We start from the raw sequence: 17,645 nt of genomic DNA, 5'->3' as shown, positions 1-17,645 counted from the left end.
GACTATATACAAATACCACAGGCAAACATAAATTACAGTTTAAGGTAGAAAATAGCAAAACAAATAAAAAGAGCAATTTAATATTCACCAAAGCTACAGCTTAGAGTGAAGACTTGATCTCCATAAACCTTTATGTGTTCAGTGACAGCATAAAAATAAATAAATAAAAAGGTGATACATGTTCATGTGGAAACTGATGAGCATAATTCTCATGAAAAGTTTTAGCATTTGATTTTGTATTTTAAAGAAGATAAGCAAGAATTTGGAGAATTTTAATGAAAATATTGGCTTAAGATAGTTATCATATGTTACACACAGAATACATATTTGTTAAATGCCCTTGAACATTCACAAAAATTAATTAAGTAGAGGGTGATAAGAAAAATCTTAATACATTTCCAAAGGTTTCAGGAAATTATAGCAAAAACAAAAAACAAAAAAACTTACATATATTTCATGATCAAGTTCAGAGTGAAATCTTATGGAGGAGATAAGATTTTGTTGGCATTCAGATAAACTGCAGCTTTCAACATTAAGTAACAACAACTACACACTCGGAAAAAACAAAAACAAACAACAAAACCTTTACTCAACTAGCTCACACGAAGGGAAATAAAGAGATAAGGTAGACTTTGAGGTTGGTTGACCCACCCATTCAATTATGCATTTAAAACCTCAGGTTCTGGGCTTCCCTGGTGGCTCAGTGGTTGAGAATCTGCCTGCCAATGCAGGGGACATGGGTTCGAGCCCTGGTCTGGGAAGATCCCACGTGCCACGGAGCAACTGGGCCCGTGAGCCACAGTCGCTGAGCCTGCGCGTCTGGAGCCTGTGCCCCGCAACAAGAGAGGCCGAGACAGTGAGAGGCCCGCGCACCGCGATGAAGAGTGGCCCCCGCACCACGATGAAGAGTGGCCCCCACTTGCCGCAACTACAGAAAGCCCTCGCATGAAAAGAAAACCCAACACAGCCAAAAATAAATAAATAAAGTAGCTATTAAAACAAACAAACAAACAAACAAAAAAACCCCTCAGGTTCTTCCCATCTTATATCTCTGCCATTCACACTATCTCAAAGCAGGTCTTAGGATAATTGCCAATTATAATTGCTGTGGCATATTTATTTGTTCATATCCTGTAAGAAGGGGTAGCCTATCATCCTATTGTCCTTAAAAGTGAAGAAACATTTTTCAGAGCTCTCAGAAAAACTTAACACTTATTGTTCATCATGAAAAGTGGGGTATGCTTATCCCTTAACAAAACTGAACTGGGAGAATTCCATATGCTTCTTTGATTTTAGCTTGGTTACCTCTATCAACTCCAAACGAGAATATTGGGGCCCACCTACTGGCTTGGATTAATCAATATTCACCCCAAAATCTGGGATCAATCCCTAAACTCTGTGTTGGATGGGGAAAATGAATGCCTAATTGAGAAGTGGTATAATGCAGGTTGAGAAGTCAATTACAACATCTATTAGGTAAGGGGCACAATTCCTACTTGGTAGAAGTTATTTCTTATTTAGAAATCTCAAGTTTCAGTCTCAGGTAATGAAAAGTGCACACTTTGGAATCAGCTAGATACTGCACTTACTAGTTGTGCTACATTGGGTGTTTTACTCCCTAAGTCTTTTCTTGCATCTATAAAATGGGGATAGTGGCTAGCTAACAGGATTGTTGCAAAGATTTAATAAGGTGGCGGAAGAAAAGTAAATGATAAAGCTACTCAATAAGAGCTGTTTCATTTATGGTAATCCTTGTCTTCAATAATGGCAGAAAATGAGCACAAAGATACTCCCAACTCTTGCTGTTTAAACAGAAGCTAACATGTAGAAATCAGCAATTAAGGCTATCCAATGTTAAATTCATTTCTATTTAACAGACAATATCATGATTTTAACATGAAAGAATGTATAAGAAGTACAGGGGACATAGTCAAAGAGAAAACCAAAGTGCTAAGGAAGAAAGAGGAAGTTCTAAAAGGACATTCTGAAGACCTTTTTAATTCTTTTGGCTGCTTTTAAGATTTTCTGGTTTTAAGCAATTTGTTTATGATCAATTTTAGAGTAGTCTTCTTTGGGGTTTTTTTTTTGTGCCTTATTGAGTTTTTGGAGCTGTGGGTTTATAGCTTTATCAAATTTGGAAATTTCCATTGTTTCTTTCTGTATATTTTTTGCACCTGTACAGTTCACTCCTTAAGAGAATCTGATTATACATACATTAGGCACTTGCAGTTGTTTTACAGCTCACTGATGGTCTCTTCATTTCTAAATTATTTTTTCTATCTGTGTTTTACTTTGGATGGTCTCCACTGGCATGTCTTCAAGTTGACTGATCTTTTCTTCTGCAATATCTAATCTACCATTAATGCCATCACTGTATTTTTCATCTCACACATTGCAGTTTTCATGTCTAGAAGTTGAACTTGGGTCTTCTTTATTTCTTCATTGTCTCTATTTAACTTTTTGGACCTATTGAAAATAGTTACAAAAAATTGCTTTAATGTCCTTGCCTGCTAATTTTAACTTCTATGTTAGTTATGTTTAATTTTCATTTTTTCTTTTCATCATGGGTTGTATTTCCCTACTTCCTCATGTCTGATAAATGGCATGCCAAACATTGTGAGTTTTGCCTTGTTGGACCTTTTTTATTCCTATAAATATTCTTGAGGTTTGTTATGGAATGCAGCTAAGTTACTTGGACACTGTTTGATCCTTTCAAGTCTTGCTTTTAAGATTTGTTAGGTGGGATCACTGCAGCACTTAGGCTTGGGCTAATTATTCTCCATTTGTGAGATAAGACTCTTCCGAGCACCCTACCCAATGCCTAATGAATTGAGATTTTTCTGCCTGGCTGGTGGGAATAGGAATCTTTCTGGCCCTGAGTGAGAAGTGGACACTATTCTCTGATTTTTCAGAAGATTCTTTGCCCAGTCTTGTGCAGTTTTCTCACAGTGCCCATGAGGACACACATGCTGGTCAGTACTCTGCTGAATACTCTAGGGATGCCCTGGAGCAGGGGTCCCCAACCCCCGGGCCGCAGCCTGGTACCAGTCCGCAGCCTGTTAGGAACTGGGCCGCACGGCAGGAGGTGAGCGGCAGGCGAGAGAAGCTTGGTCTGCCACTCTCCATTGCTTGCTTTACTGCCTGAACCATCCCACACACCCCAGGAAAAATTGTCTTCCACGAAACCGGTCCCTGGTGCCAAAAAGATTGGGGACCGCTGCCCTAGAGTATTCAGCAGGTCTCCAGGTTTCTTCCTCTGTGTACCTCTCTCTCCCTTGGTACTCTGTCATATGAACTCTACCACCTTGGTCTCTCTGGACTCTCAGCCTGTCTCCTCAACTCAGGAAGCCTGCTGGCTCTGCCTGAGTCCCCTCCCTGAGCCATGGTCAGGAAACTCAAGCCAGTAAGTTGGGGTAACTGTAAGACTCACATCATTTGTTTCCCTTCTTTCAGCATTATTGTCCTTTATTACTTGATATCCAGTGTTTTGAAAACCACTGCTCTATATATTTTGTATGTGTATTTTTCCTTGGGGGGGTGTGTGTGTGCTGGGTTGGGGGAGGTTTTTTCAGGCAGGAAGGTAAATCCAGACCCTGTTACTCCATCTTAGCCAGAAACAAAAATCTTCAATCAAAAATTTTAAGTACAAAATCGCCAAGCTGTCAACAATTGTATGATTAAACTTTCCAACCTTCTTTCCACTACTACAAAGCAGTCTTAGACAGAAAATTAAAAACTAAAAAGATTTACCAGACTCTGTAACAACCCTTATTTCTCATCTTCATAATGAAACAGGTATTTAAATAGCTAAATTTAAAATATTTTTCTTACTATTTGCCAAGGGCTTTATATTTGTTGTGTATTTTAATTCTCATAATAATCCTATAATGTAGGCAACATCATCCTTCTTTTAGAGGTGTAGAATCTGAGACTCAAGAAAGTTAATTAGCTATTATCCTCATGTATAAACCATTATCCTTAGGTTTAGGCATAAATAATTTAATATAATAGCAATCAGTGAAACTTTATTAGTTGATATTCTGTAAACAATGGATGTCAAAAAGCATAGCTGTATTCAAAAAGTACAATGCCAGCTAGAACAAAAACATTTGAAAAAAGTTAAAACTTTTGAATAATGGAAAGGAACAGTAAAAAACCCAGATCAGCTCAATATTATTCTCTGGTATAATTCTCAGACAGTTGGTTTGTAAGATTTAGAAAGAAATACAATTGAGATATTAAAAAAAAACCAAACTTTAATTTTTTGGATAAGTTTATTTGATTTACAGATTTGAGGGATGATAGAGACTTAATATGTTTTTACTTCAGTAAAGCATTTGAGAAATTTCCCCTGACCTTTACTTTGATATGACTATAATAAGAAAATGGAGATTCAGTTCTACAAAGTTAAAGGAACTTTTTTAAAACAAAGAAAATAGACAAATGACTTTAAATGCCTATTGAGATGCCTATTTTGAAGGTTAGGCATCAAAAAAAATTCAAGAGAAGGATGATTGGAAAGTATCCTGAAACCACCTATCCCCAAATATTCTCTCTATAGGTAGGGTCAACAGGCACAATGCAGAAGGGGAGTGGTCAGTGGCTCCAAGGATGAGGGGAGGGAAAGAACTGTAGAAAAGTGATGCCCCTCAGAAAAGTATGTATGTGAAAATTGTCTACTACATTAAAAAGATCATTCATAAGGAATGAATTTGAGAATTATTTTATTAAGAAAAATATAGTGTCATTAACAAAGCAATATGTACATTTAAAAAACTGCTTACAAAATAAATTAAAGATACATTCCATAAATTTAAAAATATATATATTTAAGCTCTAACAAAGGCACTTCTTCGGGATTGGCTTGCACGCACCACTCTTGTCTGTTAGATAATTTTTAAAATTTGGCTTAGAATACTTTCACAATATTTTGCTTGGAAATTATTTCAAATTGCTTCATTATATGTACAACTTTTGTGTACTCTTTTTGCTTTAATTCTCTTCTTTTGTAAATTTTTGGTATAAAAAGACAAGAAGTGTCAGTACACATGGAAGAAATGTCTCCCTTTTTAACAGAGGTTTACATGCTATAGTGTTCAACCTTTTTCCTTGAAAAAGTTCTCCTTCTGCTACACTTTTAGATTCTTTCTTTGAGCAGGGCTTATGTAGTTCCAGCTGAGAATTACTGCCACAAATTCAGTGGCTCAGGCATGAATGCTAAAAAAAAGTCTCCTCCGACATCTGAAGGACAGTACTTCCCCCACATTATAAACCTACGTTAAACAATAAAAGCTTATAAAAATAAGCTAAGAAACCCTTCTATAATTAAAAAAAAAAACAACTATTGGTGGTCTTTTAAATGTCACAGTTAGAGTTAACGTTCCATCTACCTAATAAAGATGATTAACTTCGTTGCTGTGAAATGTGACTTTACCGAAGGTTTACTTTGTTTCTATGAAATGCGACTGAAACGTCTCCACAGTTCTATCAAGTATGAGACTTGTTCTAGGCATTTATCTGTTTTGACTTCTCTTTTCCTTCTTTTCTTCATTGTCTGGGTATTATTTATCTGTGGAATAAGAGAAGCAATAGTCAAAATTAATTGTCACTATCTTTGAGTGGCTGGTTATTTTGTCTTCTTTATGCAAATCTATCTCTCAATCTGTCCCCCAAGACACCTACACACTGCTCCTATGTGCTTTCTCCAGAAGAATGCACTCCCGTCTCTCTACCCACGTACTTCAAGGCCAAGCACCACCTCCTTCACAAGGCCTCTGCTAGTTGCTCAGACATTTCTTTTGGAAATTCTTCTAGTGCTTCAGAGTGTTTTTCACTTAACTTGGCTCTCAATTACATACTGTTTTATCATGGGTATTCCCCATAGCACTGAGCACAATTCCTTATAGATGAGAAACACTGACTATTTACTGAATGATTAAATTGATAAATAGCTGATGATTTCATGATCTCCCTGACAAGATCATAAATTCCTCAAGAAAAGGAGTTATCTCATGCCTCTTTATAGATACAATTCAGTAGACCTATTATTTGTACCCAAAGTGCTCCCACCTTCTGTCCCTCCCAACCTCCTAGATGTGCTACAGACACCTGAAGGCTTATTCTGAAGAGGAGTCTAACTGTCAAAGATTGCAGTCATCTGATATATTCCTTCACCTGAATTACTCTCGAGTAGTGACTGACTGGGCCTCCTAGACACACAGTATTCAGACCAATAAAGTTCACCAACTTACAAAGCAAAAGGCTTACCATCTACAATCTGCTAAATCATAATTAAATATTATTGGTTTTAGGCTCTCTCCCTTTGGGCTTGGGAGAGGGCTGAAATAAATCACTCCAGACGTTCCCTTTTTCACATGTTATCCAAACTTATCTAGCCTGTCCTCTATGCTCTTCTTATATGGATGAACATCACTTTAGCCATCTGTAGATTTGCCAGAGTCTCCTTAAGAGAAGATATAGAGCCAAACAGGTTTTTCACATGGCTGCCTGGTATTGAAGATCCAACTCAAGCTAAGTCTAGAACCCTATGGCTTCAATCTTCAATCCCTAAAAACTGACAGCCTTGGTCACCCAGACACTCAGTGTGCAGACTGATAAAGTCCACCGGTTAATAGGCCGCTATCATACAAATCTGCACTGTCTCTTTTTGTCTTTTTAAAAATTGTCATCAGAAAGATAAATTCCCTGCTTTACCTGCCTGCTGAAATAAATATTTATTGAGAACTTGTTACATACCAGGCACCGTTCCAAGTGCTTTTACATACACTGACTCACTTAATCCTCATAAACAGTCTATATGGGACTTGCTAATATGATCCTCATTTTGCAGATGAAACTGAGCACACAGAGGCTAAGTAATTTATCCAAATTTTCACAGAAGTTATGGGGCTAGAATTCAAAATCAGGCAAGACTGTGCCCAGACTTCCTGCCCCTAGCTCTGCACTGTTTCCATATTTAAAGTTACACATTCATTCAAATGCATGTAACTGCGTATGCAAAAGATCCATTATGTAAAGAGAGAGCAATGGCACCCATACAAGCAATTACACAAACATGGGGTGGAGATTTAAGGTATAATTTAACATTTAAAGAAAGACGTATACAATTATTAAATGATAAGCCCAAACAATGCTGCTCACACTTTGGAATGGATAAGAATTTCATAAAGAGCCCATACACGGGGACTGTGATTTTGAAGGTCTAGCCTGGGTCCCCGGGAACTGGCTTTTGGACAACCACTCTCCCATGTCCTCGAGAAGCCAGGACATTCTGATGTAGGAAGCTCAGTGATCATACTTTGAAATACTGGCCTAAGGTTTAGAACACAATTCTGCCAAAAGAATCAGAACCCTAGAAACAGGTGGGTTTCAATCCCACCTGTTGTCAATGTGGGACTAACCGACAATCTACAGGTTTTACCCGCTCACTTGCCCTTCGAAAGACAGAACCTGAATAAAAATCACAACTCTGCACGGAAGCCCTACTTGAATTCAAGGTCAGCTCCAAGATATTAAAATGCGACCTTCGGATGCATCGGTTTACCTGAATTCCGGAGTAGCCTGAGCACTCGAGGGAGAGCGTAGCATTAGTTTGCTGGGCGAAGGTTTCCTTGGCGAGTGAGACACAGCCGTAGATGGGTTTGAAGGTAAAGTGCTCGATTTTAATGAGGCAATCCGGCTGCTCGCAGGCGGCAAAATTTACGAGAAAGGAAGAAAACGCCAGGGAGAAAAAAAAAAGAGTTGATAAGACGTGAGTGAAAGGGGCAGCGTCGGGGGTGGGGAGGGGGGAGGAGCGGGAGACACTACAAAGGCGATTCGAGCAGGAGGAAAGAGGTCTCGGGTGAGCAGAGGAGAAAGAACCTAAGGAAGGCGAAGGAAGGAGGGGTGTTAGATTGCAGAGGGCGCTTAAGGAGAAAGGACTCGCGCCGCGCTCGCGCCGCCCACGTCTCGAGGTCCGAGGGGCAGCGCTGAGAGCGGAGGCTCGCACCCCTCAAGGGGTGCCCCTGACGTCGTTCCCTGGTCCCCGTTCCCAATTTGCCTTTCCTCCCGAGGGCGAGGGGGAGGAGGAGCCTCTCCCGGAATCCCGCTCAGATCCGACAGACTTCCTCACCCTTAATTGGAACAGAAGTGGCGTCCCGAGCTGGGCACCTGCGCAGAGGTTTCCGGCAGCCCAGACGTCCCTACTGGGTCAGCGTCACCTGGGAGCCCAGCCACCACCTGGGGTTCCACCCACCGCAGGATACCTCCTCCCCGGGATGCCTGGCGTCTCTGTGGAGAAAGCCAGAAGCACTAACCACTACTCACCGCGTCTTCACAGTAGACGAACTTGTTAAACCAGATACTCTTCGTCTGGAAGAAAGAAAAAATAGCATACGACAAAAAGGGTCAAGACTTAAATTCACGGGAGTAATCATCGCCCCACCCCCTTCCATTGCTCCCAGGTTTTAAAGATGCTCTGAAAGCAGTTTCCATTTAGCCACTTGTTTCCTTTGAATCTGTTTCTGTGTTTGACAAGTTAGTGAAACATATAGGGTCTTCAGATAGTGCCTGCTAGTGTTTGAAACTGGATACCGAATGATCCTGTCCTAGAGGGAGATCTTCATGCATTTCACACATACATGCTGTATCCAGAAACTAGAATAATCAGGAAAATGATTACTAATGTATATTAAAAAAATCTGAAGTACCTTTATCCCACAATGGCATCCTAAAGCATCTAGAAAACTAGAAAGACCTGAAGCGCACATTCTCCCAGGCTATCCTCACTGGGTAGGGCTTAGCTCACAAGAATTCCCTCCTCTCTCTTTCTTTCTCAAGCCCTTAATCACTGTCTTTTTTTTTTTCCCCACTAGTGAGGAGGATTTAACAGAGAGTAGACAACCTCGTTGGACACCTATCAATACCTGCTCGTCATCAGCATCTGCTCATTAATTAGTGTGCCAATTTCTAGGTAGTCAGTTTTGAAGCCAATATATTTCAGTATCACTTGTAAATTTTTTTTTGACAAAATGCTGGGCCATGATTATTTTCCAAATTATTTTTCTTTCCTTGAAAGTTAAATTGTAGTGTGTGTGTGCCTACTCTTACAATAAAAATACATTTCAAAAAAGTTTCTTCACTTACCCCATTTATATATATATTCAGTTCTGGATGAATGACGTCCTGGTAAATATCTTTAATCTTCTTAAAGTCACAGTCAGTAAAATTGTAGGTTAGCACGAGCTCTACCAGTTGCAAGATGAAGATCTTCCTGAAAAAAACTGAACAAATAATAAGGTATCAGGCAACGTACTTGGAAACCCAATCCCACCCCAGTTTCACACTAAACTCTTTCCACCAACACTGAATTACTTCTAGAGCTGCAGGGCCTGCCTTAGGGGTAGGTGCCCAGGCACCACTTGTTGCCTCTCATGCCCAGTGCACACGAAGCCCATATTCACCCATGCTGTTGCCTTAGGTTGGAGCCTCCCTGATGCTCTAGAGCTTTCTGGCTCCACATATATAACACCTAAACGCCTACGGGCTCTTTTCTCCTAGGCCAATGATTTTGCTTGTTGTCATTCTCTTCCTTTATAGAATTCTAAATTGATGACATGAAAGAAAAAAATAGCCTAGCCAAATCTATGGAATTTTAACATTAGTAAAATCATCAGGAATTTCCCTCACCTTCCTCCTTTTGTCTTTGCCCTAAACCTTTGATATGTGCCCGAATGTGCTTTAAGAAAGAGATAACCACATCTTTCTCCTACAGGGCTGGTTCTAAGACCAAACCCCTTTCTTGGGAAAAACACCCCAAACAGTAACCACTGTAAAAACTAGGTACCGCTGCTCCTGCATGCTGTATACACTCTGAGCATTTCCTTTGGCCACCTCCAACTAGTGCTTTTCCTTCTCTGTGGCTACTGAGAAAACGCATGTACTCACTTAATGGGATACTTTGGAGGGTGGGTGCAGCTTCAGGCTTGGACCGCGCTTCCAGGTAAGGGCATTAAATATGCATTAGTGACCAGAACCATAGGGGCAGGGACGATGAGAAGTTGAAATGAATGGGAAAAGATCTGATGGGCCTCACCCTCAAAAAACTTACTTTCCAAAGCACTTATCAACTTCGTGAAAGTGCTACTCTTGGGTGACTGGGGGCACCTTAGGGGCTGCAGTCTCTCTAGCAAGTTCTGTAGGTGTCAAGAACTTTTAAACCCACAAAGTCCACGGTCCTGTCACCTTCACAGCCCCGCTCTTCAGGGCTGCGTTTAGGAACTGGAACTCTAGACTCCAGGATCCCGGCCGACCGCACGGCGCAGTGGGCAGCGGAGCACGCGGGGCCAGGTGCTGTCCAGCGCGCAGCTCGCCCGGAGGCTCGCACAATTCGTGCGCCCGGCGTCCCGACGCTTAGCCTTAGCCCCACCCCGCGTAGCCTCGACAATTTCGGTCAGCTGGGGCCTGAGCTCCGGCACCTGTTTTAGGGACGGGAGAAGCAACGAGATGGCGGGCTTGGATTTGCCCTCGCAAACTCTTGTGAATCCAGAAAAGGGAGTTTAAACGCAGCGAAGTGAGTTAGGGAGAGCGCCCTAGAGGATGCCTAGCCGCCTTCTGGGCTCTGACAGAGCCAACAGGGACATGAAGGGAAGGAAGACCCAAACCGACGGGGCTGCTGGGGGATGAACCCCTCCCCGGCCGAGATTGGCCCGCGCTGCCCCGGGCTCTCCTGACACCCAACTCCCCTCTTTACCCCCTTCCATCCCCCAACCCCTTTGCGCGTCAGAGCCTGCAGAGTCCAGGTCCTTGGGAAGTTCCTAGGAGTCATCTCCGGAGCCGCCGAGACAGGGCGCCCCACGTGAGTACTAGCAAATGTCACAGGCCACGCCGAGCCTGGGAACATCAGAGGGTGGAGCGAAGCAGGAAAAGTACGGACTCGGACTCGAGGTGGTGGGTGGGGTGAGGACGCAAGCCAGAAGGGAACTTTTTTTTTTTTATAGAAGGCGCTCCACAGCTGTACCAGTACAGCTGGACCCAATTCGCTCGTTAATGCCTGGGGGTAAAGGTTGTGGCGCTAATAGGAGTGTAGGACAGCCGCTGATTCACCGCTGACTTCAAAGACGGGCTTTTCTGGAACCCTCCAAGTCTAGGATTTAATGTCGTGGCAGCATCCTTTGAAGAGAATTCCTCCGCCTCTCTCTTCCCGCATCACCAACTTTTCAGGGTCTTGTGGGATGATGTCAAAGCCTGATTCATCTGCTATGACATGAGAGGTGTTTCTGATCGGCAGCTGGAGATTGGGTAGGCGGACAGAATCTTGAGACACAGATTTCTTCACTGGGTTGGGATATTCTGAGAGGGCAGGGGCAGAGGAAAGCAGCTTTTGCCCAGGTTCTACTTGCATTCTTCTAGGGCAGGGGTCCCCAACGCCCCCGGCCATGGCTGGTAGCGGTCCATGGCCTGTTAGGAATCCGCTGCTCAGCAGGAGGTGAGTGGTGGGCGGGGGAGCGAAACTTCATCTGTATTTACAGCTGCCCGCCCCCCCTCACATTATGGCCTGAGCTCTGCCTCGTGTCAGCATTATGGTGAGTTGTATAATTATTGCATTATATATTACAATGTATTAATAGAAAAAAAGTGCACAATAAATGTAATGCGCTTGAATCGTCCTGAAACCACCCCCCGCCCAATCTGTGGAAAAATTGTTGTTCCACGAAACCAGTCCCTGGTGCCAATATAGTTGGGGACCGATGTTCTACCGTGTAACCGAGCTGCCTCCCTTCCTTTAAAACTGTGTCTATGGCGGGTTTTGTTGAGATAGGGCAGACAGTGCTCCTCCCCCTCCTCAGACATCCTGGAAGATGTCTCTTTCCCTGTTAAACACTGCTAAACACTTGTGCTTGGGGACCCCAATTTCCTTATCGATTATATGTGGCCTCTTAGATCACTTCAATCATACCACTTTTCTGCTCAAAAACCCTTGGTAAACCCCGGTTGCCTTGACATTTACAATCATCCTTCCGCACCTGGCTCCAAGCTGTCTTTCCAGCCTTGTCTCCTTTATTCTCCTAGGCTTCTGCCAAATAGCAGCTGAAGGTAATATGCTCTAAATATGTCCTTAGCTTTCTTCTTCCCAGCCTCACATCCTCAGGTGTAGGCATTCTCCTATTATTCAATGCTCATTTCACTGGACAGCTCCTCCAAAAGTGGTCTCTTACCTGGATGTGACCTCACTTTCCTTTAAGCCATATTTATTTTGGGCTTCCCTCTTATGACCTCCATTCATTATATAATATATCAATAATGTTTTTCAACCTTATATTTTTACTAGATTGTGCATTCCTTAGAAGCAGGGAATGTTTTATAATAATTGATTTGTTCCATATAAATTTAATTTTTCCAAAAACATTTGAAGTGGCTTGCTGTAAATGCATTGGTACTAGAAGGTAAAAAAAAACAGTCAAGATAAGACAGAGGAAAGGTACCAAGAAATAAGGAAGGTGAGGATCATGTACAGGGAAGGCCATAGAAGAATATTATTAAGAAATGAAGAATTAAGACAAGTTCAAAAGTGAATGCTGATCTTCCAAACAACCATTGCAAAGGAGAGAATATGACGGACTCTACAAATTCATTAGGGGAAGCCAATTTTTCTTATGCCTGTTATCATCATAGTTAGCACTGAAGGGCTCAGCTTATGTGCTACATAATATATACTCACATTCTCAATAAGTTGAAGTATATATTAATCTTCTTCTAAGATCATTGTCAGGAAGCAAATCATTTCCTATTGAAAGAAGCTCTCTATAAAGATTTCTCTTTATAACTTTTTGCTACTGTACTCCTAGAATCCACTTGGGCCTTGCCTGGGGCAACCATTCAGGTAAGGGCATCTCTGAAAATTCCTAGCGGGCTGAAGAGCTTTTTCTCTCTTTCCATTTGGTCAAATGCTAAAGATGTGAACAGTAGCTTCATGTATAGTTTGGGAAATCCTAGGTTAAGAGTGGTATCTTCCATGTGGTAGGAAAGTGATATGATTTGTAGTACTCTGTGATTACTCGGAGAACTTAGGTAATACTCTCACCCATGAGATGGGCCAGAAAATGACCCAGAACCCAGCTCTTTTTTCTCCTACCGTCACTAAAAAGGTGTCATTTATTTATTTCCTTAATATTTTTATTTCTTATTTTATTAATAGTTCCCTTTCTTTTTCATTCCCTTATTTTTTCCCTCCCATCTTTTAAATTTACTTCTTTCCTCCTCTTCTTTTAACTATCCAGAGTATTTAAAGTAGCTAGTCCTCATGGGAAATTCAGTTTGTGTTTGAAGTAGATCCAAGTTGTTAGGAAAAAAAGGTGCTATTTTTTTTTTACCTTATTAAATCATAGTGTCATTGGACTTTAAAAAATGGAAGCATTATCAGATAGGTTATTGATGAAATGAGAGAGATCTCCCTCTATGGAGTAAGAAAAGTGGATAACACCAAACTTGGTAATATTTTAAGATGTGTGACAATGAACTTTCCCCAGCAGATGGGTATTCTTTTGGTCCTGGAAGTAAAGTGAATTACTCTAGATTCTCCAGGATGCTGGTCATATAATTACTCCTCCTCTTGGTTTTCATATACTCATGCAGAAAGGAAGGGCCACACTTTGCAGTGGTGAACATTCTTTCTTTCTTGATACTCTACCTTCATTGTTCATCAGCATAGTACAGTATTTTTGTAATGTGAAGTATGTAATGTCAATGTATGATTTGTGATAACTGCAGCATATATCCATTTTGTCCATTAATTTTGCATTATATACTTGTACTCAAGCAGCCTTGCTGTCGGTCTGAATCATTGATTGATATCACCAAACTCCATACTTCCTCTAAGATCCTTTGGGGATATTTGTAGACCAGAAAGTGACGTGAGGGAGTTTCCTGTGACAAATGCAAAAAAAATCCCTTTTATCTTGTTTTATTCCCAGGCTGGTTATACCTGCATAATCAGCCTATGGCCGAGAAATGTTGCCAGATATTTTTATATTAGGGAGTGAAGAAGTCTAAATATATGCATGAAAACCTAGTGTTTGTGCTCATTCCTCTGGAGAGAAACAGTGTAAACCTCATCCAATTGGAGTTAAAAGATCTTGCTTACTTTACTGTTTTCTACAATCTAATAGGAAATGAACAAGGAGAAGATTATTCAAGAAGAAGGTAGAAGTTGAGCTTTCTTAGAATGCTTCAAAAATGCTGTCGAAGAGGTCAGAGCTGAAGGATAGTTCCAGTGTTGGATACCTTTGCAAGGATATTTACTAGGCTGGATATCTTCTATTTTCCCCTCCAGATATATTCTTCACCCTTTCCTATCCTGCTTTGTACATCAGGGAAGCTGACCCATAGGACTGTATCAACAGGCTCCCTTGACTTCTGGCTGGGTTCAGTCAATGGGAGATATTGACAAGAGATCAGAGGGTACGAGGACAGTGAAGGTGGGATTTTAATTCACTCACTTTCTCCCTGTTAGCTCCTCATAGATGGGATGCTTTTCTCTCCTGAGGGCCTCAGATTGTGTTGGTTGACTTTTTCATCTTTCTACCTTTCAGGTTCTGGTAACCATGCCCTCTCTCTGTCTCTTTAGATCTAGGGGTGATAATAGCTCTTATTCTTGTTAACCTGGAGGTACTGCTCTATTTGAAATGTTACGATTTGGCTGGGCTAGACCCAGTTTATACCCATTGTCTTGGCATAATTAATTAATAAATCTTCCTCATACCCTCAAAAGTGGCACAATTTAAACAATAAATTGTATGATTATCAATTTCCCTATAGTTCCTTTGTTAAACTCTCCTACAATTACCCAGTTTAAATGTGCCCCCTGACAGAAACAGTTACCTACAGTCATCACCAGTATGTCATCACCTGAAGCCATCATCTAACATTCCTTTCCTCACCTTTTGTGTCTACCCTGTGGCATCATACTAGTTTTACAACTCTTGCCCAGGAAATCATGGCTCTTGATATGTAATTAAATTCTAAATTTTAAAGAAAAAGTTTTCCTGGTCTTAACTGTAAAAGATGAGTTATAAGAAATTCTGCAATTTTCCTTTTTTTTTAAATGACATGTCTTTCTAGTAATATCACCAGCCAGGATTTGTAAGAAAGCGACCCATCTACTGATTCTATTGTGTAATTTGCTTTATAGTTGAGCCCTTACTGTTTATGTATAAAAGGGTTTTAAGAAAAGTGACCATTATGTGAGTCAAGTGGTATGAGTCAAGTGGTAGCCATTAGCTTATTTCTTATCTGGTATGTTGGAGGCCGTCCAAAGGTCTCCCCTATAGTGAATCTCACTACACCCAGTAATGATATCTGGGTTAAGCAATCACCCTAAATATTTTCTCTCTTAAACATAATAAGCTCCTAACAACCATTTTATGATTGTGCCTCATTAAGGCCTACTTTTTTTCCATAGAGCCAGTTGGGGTTTCTGAGAAGGGGCTGCCCAAGAATTCTGGAATTCCAGACTCATGGTGAGGGCGGAGGAGGGAAGACAAAGAAAAGGAGAAGGAGACTGGAGAGTTGAGGGTGATTAACGGACAGCAAATAAATATGGAGTCTAAGAATTTGACCTGGGGCCTGTCCTCAGGTGGGACTATCACCTAGAAAAAATGCTGGCAGTTTAGAGCAGGTGGTCAGCAAACTACAGCCTGTAGGCTGAATCCTATCCACCTGCTTATTTTCGCAAGGAAAGTTTATTGGAGCACAGCAACGCCCATTTGTTTACAGCATTGTCTCTGCCTGCTTCTGCTCTACAAAGACAGAGTTGAATAGTTGAGATAGAAACCATCTGGCCTGCAAAGCTTAATATTTGGTATCTGGCCTTTTACAGAAGTTTGCAGACTTCTGGTTTAGAGAATTATTCCACTTAGCCTTTTAATAGGTTTGGTTGTTCACTTTCTATGGTGTTTACCATCCTTTTATCAAAAAGAAGATCATCAGCCGTGTGTGAGGATCCTGTGGCCCCAAACCAGTAATTTCTCCATGACTTATAGTCTTTTAATCAAGGGAATTGCCCCCCTTTTGTTCTGACTTCTTACCCTTGTTCCTCAAAATTTGTACTGTGAACTTTTAATTCACAATAAGTACCTAGGAATACTGATCATACTCCCAAGTTCCTAAGTCCTTTCTCACGTACCTCTAACAGTTTTAAAAGTTCCAATCTCTTTTAGAAAGCAGTTGTTCCAAAAATGCATTTGAAAACAAGAGATGGAGTCTATAAACAAGATATACAAGAAGTACTTCATTCTTTGTTATTTTACAAAACCAGGAAATAACCTGGATAACTCCATACCTCAGAGAATACAGACTGCTCTCACCTGTTTGAAAGAAGAGATTTATAGAATTGTATTGTGATTGTTATTCCTATTAGAAGAATGTGCCAGTGTACACCTTCATTGTAATTTAATTCAATGAAGAATACTTGCTTTTCCTCGAAACCCCCAAACTTTTCTGATACCGAATTATTTCCCCTTTATATTCATATTTTTATAAAGTGAGTCAGAGTTTTTTTTTTTTATTGGTGACTTTTTTTCAAGAGATTTCTTCTAGAGGACAGTAGTTTTTGAATAATGTTGATAATTTCAGACCTATGCATTTGAATTCATAGTATCATGCTTAAATCTGCATTCAACTTAGGGCCTAGCACATTGACTCATTATATCTTCATGTAACTCAATTCTATTTAATATTTATTAAGCAACTATTAGTTGCACTGAAGTAAATCCAAAGATTCAGATAATGCCCTATGGTATTTTGTTTTATAAACAAATGATTTTATTTATTTATTTTTGTTTGTTTTTAAATTTTATTTATTTATTTTTGGTTTTGTTGGGTCTTTGTTGCTGCGTGTGGGCTTTCTCTAGTTGTGGCGAGTGGGGGCTACTGTTCTTTGCAGTGTGTGGGCTTCTCATTGCGGTGGCTTCTCTTGTTGCGGAGCACGGGCTCTAGGTGTGCGGGCTTCAGTAGTTGCAGCATGTAGGCTCAGTAGTTGTGTCTCGTGGGCTCTAGAGCACAGGCTCAGTAGTTGTGGTGCACAGGCTTAGTTGCTCCGCGGCATGTGGGATCTTCCTGGACCAGGGATCGAACCCATGTCCCCTGCATTGGCAGGTGGATTCTTAACCACTGCACCACCAGGGAAGTCCCTAAATAAATGATTTTTAAAAGAAACATGAGATATAATACTTAAAACAATATAGTGGGTCAATGAGTAGTCACTTAGTTTAGGAATCAGGAGATGAGGGCATATGATCCTTTGACTCAGGGCAATTTGCTTCCACATTCTCTTTTCTCTTTATGCCTCACTGGGACGATTTAAAGAGGAGTTAATTCATACAAAAGCCCTTGAATATTTGGGGAGAGGCCCAGTTGTGCATTTTATGAGTTAAAGTGCAAAAACAATGAGCACACAAGTCTCTTCTTCAGATAGATTGCACACCACTAGGTGTCTCAGTGGGAGTGTGCAGCCTCACCTGCACCTGAGAAACAGGGATCCTGAGCACTTATGTAATGAACAGTCATGGCCATTTATCTCTTTTGGCAAAGGGCTTGGAGTGACAATCTTCATGAGTCATTATTTTTCAATTGCAGAGTGAGGCTAAGTA

At 40.9% G+C, this 17,645-nt stretch overlaps 1 protein-coding gene across 1 annotated transcript; it reads right to left on the bottom strand.

Annotated features, from left to right (window-relative positions):
• Positions 1 to 7,405: 7,405 nt before the first annotated feature.
• On the bottom strand, positions 7,406 to 11,437 carry TSLP (thymic stromal lymphopoietin). The gene is made up of 6 exons (XM_057540359.1): positions 11,214 to 11,437; positions 10,311 to 10,533; positions 9,688 to 9,736; positions 9,145 to 9,281; positions 8,326 to 8,370; positions 7,406 to 7,699 (listed from the first exon to the last, which is right to left on the bottom strand). Exons 1-6 carry the CDS (start codon positions 11,435 to 11,437, stop codon positions 7,406 to 7,408), a joined length of 972 nt encoding a protein of 323 aa, XP_057396342.1.
• Positions 11,438 to 17,645: the final 6,208 nt, after the last annotated feature.

The sequence above is a fragment of the Balaenoptera acutorostrata genome, chromosome 2 (genome assembly GCF_949987535.1).
Source record: "Balaenoptera acutorostrata chromosome 2, mBalAcu1.1, whole genome shotgun sequence".
Lineage (NCBI taxonomy): Eukaryota > Metazoa > Chordata > Mammalia > Artiodactyla > Balaenopteridae > Balaenoptera > Balaenoptera acutorostrata.
The sequence above is the reverse complement of the archived record's forward strand: the minus strand, read 5'-3'. Positions and strand labels throughout refer to the sequence as shown.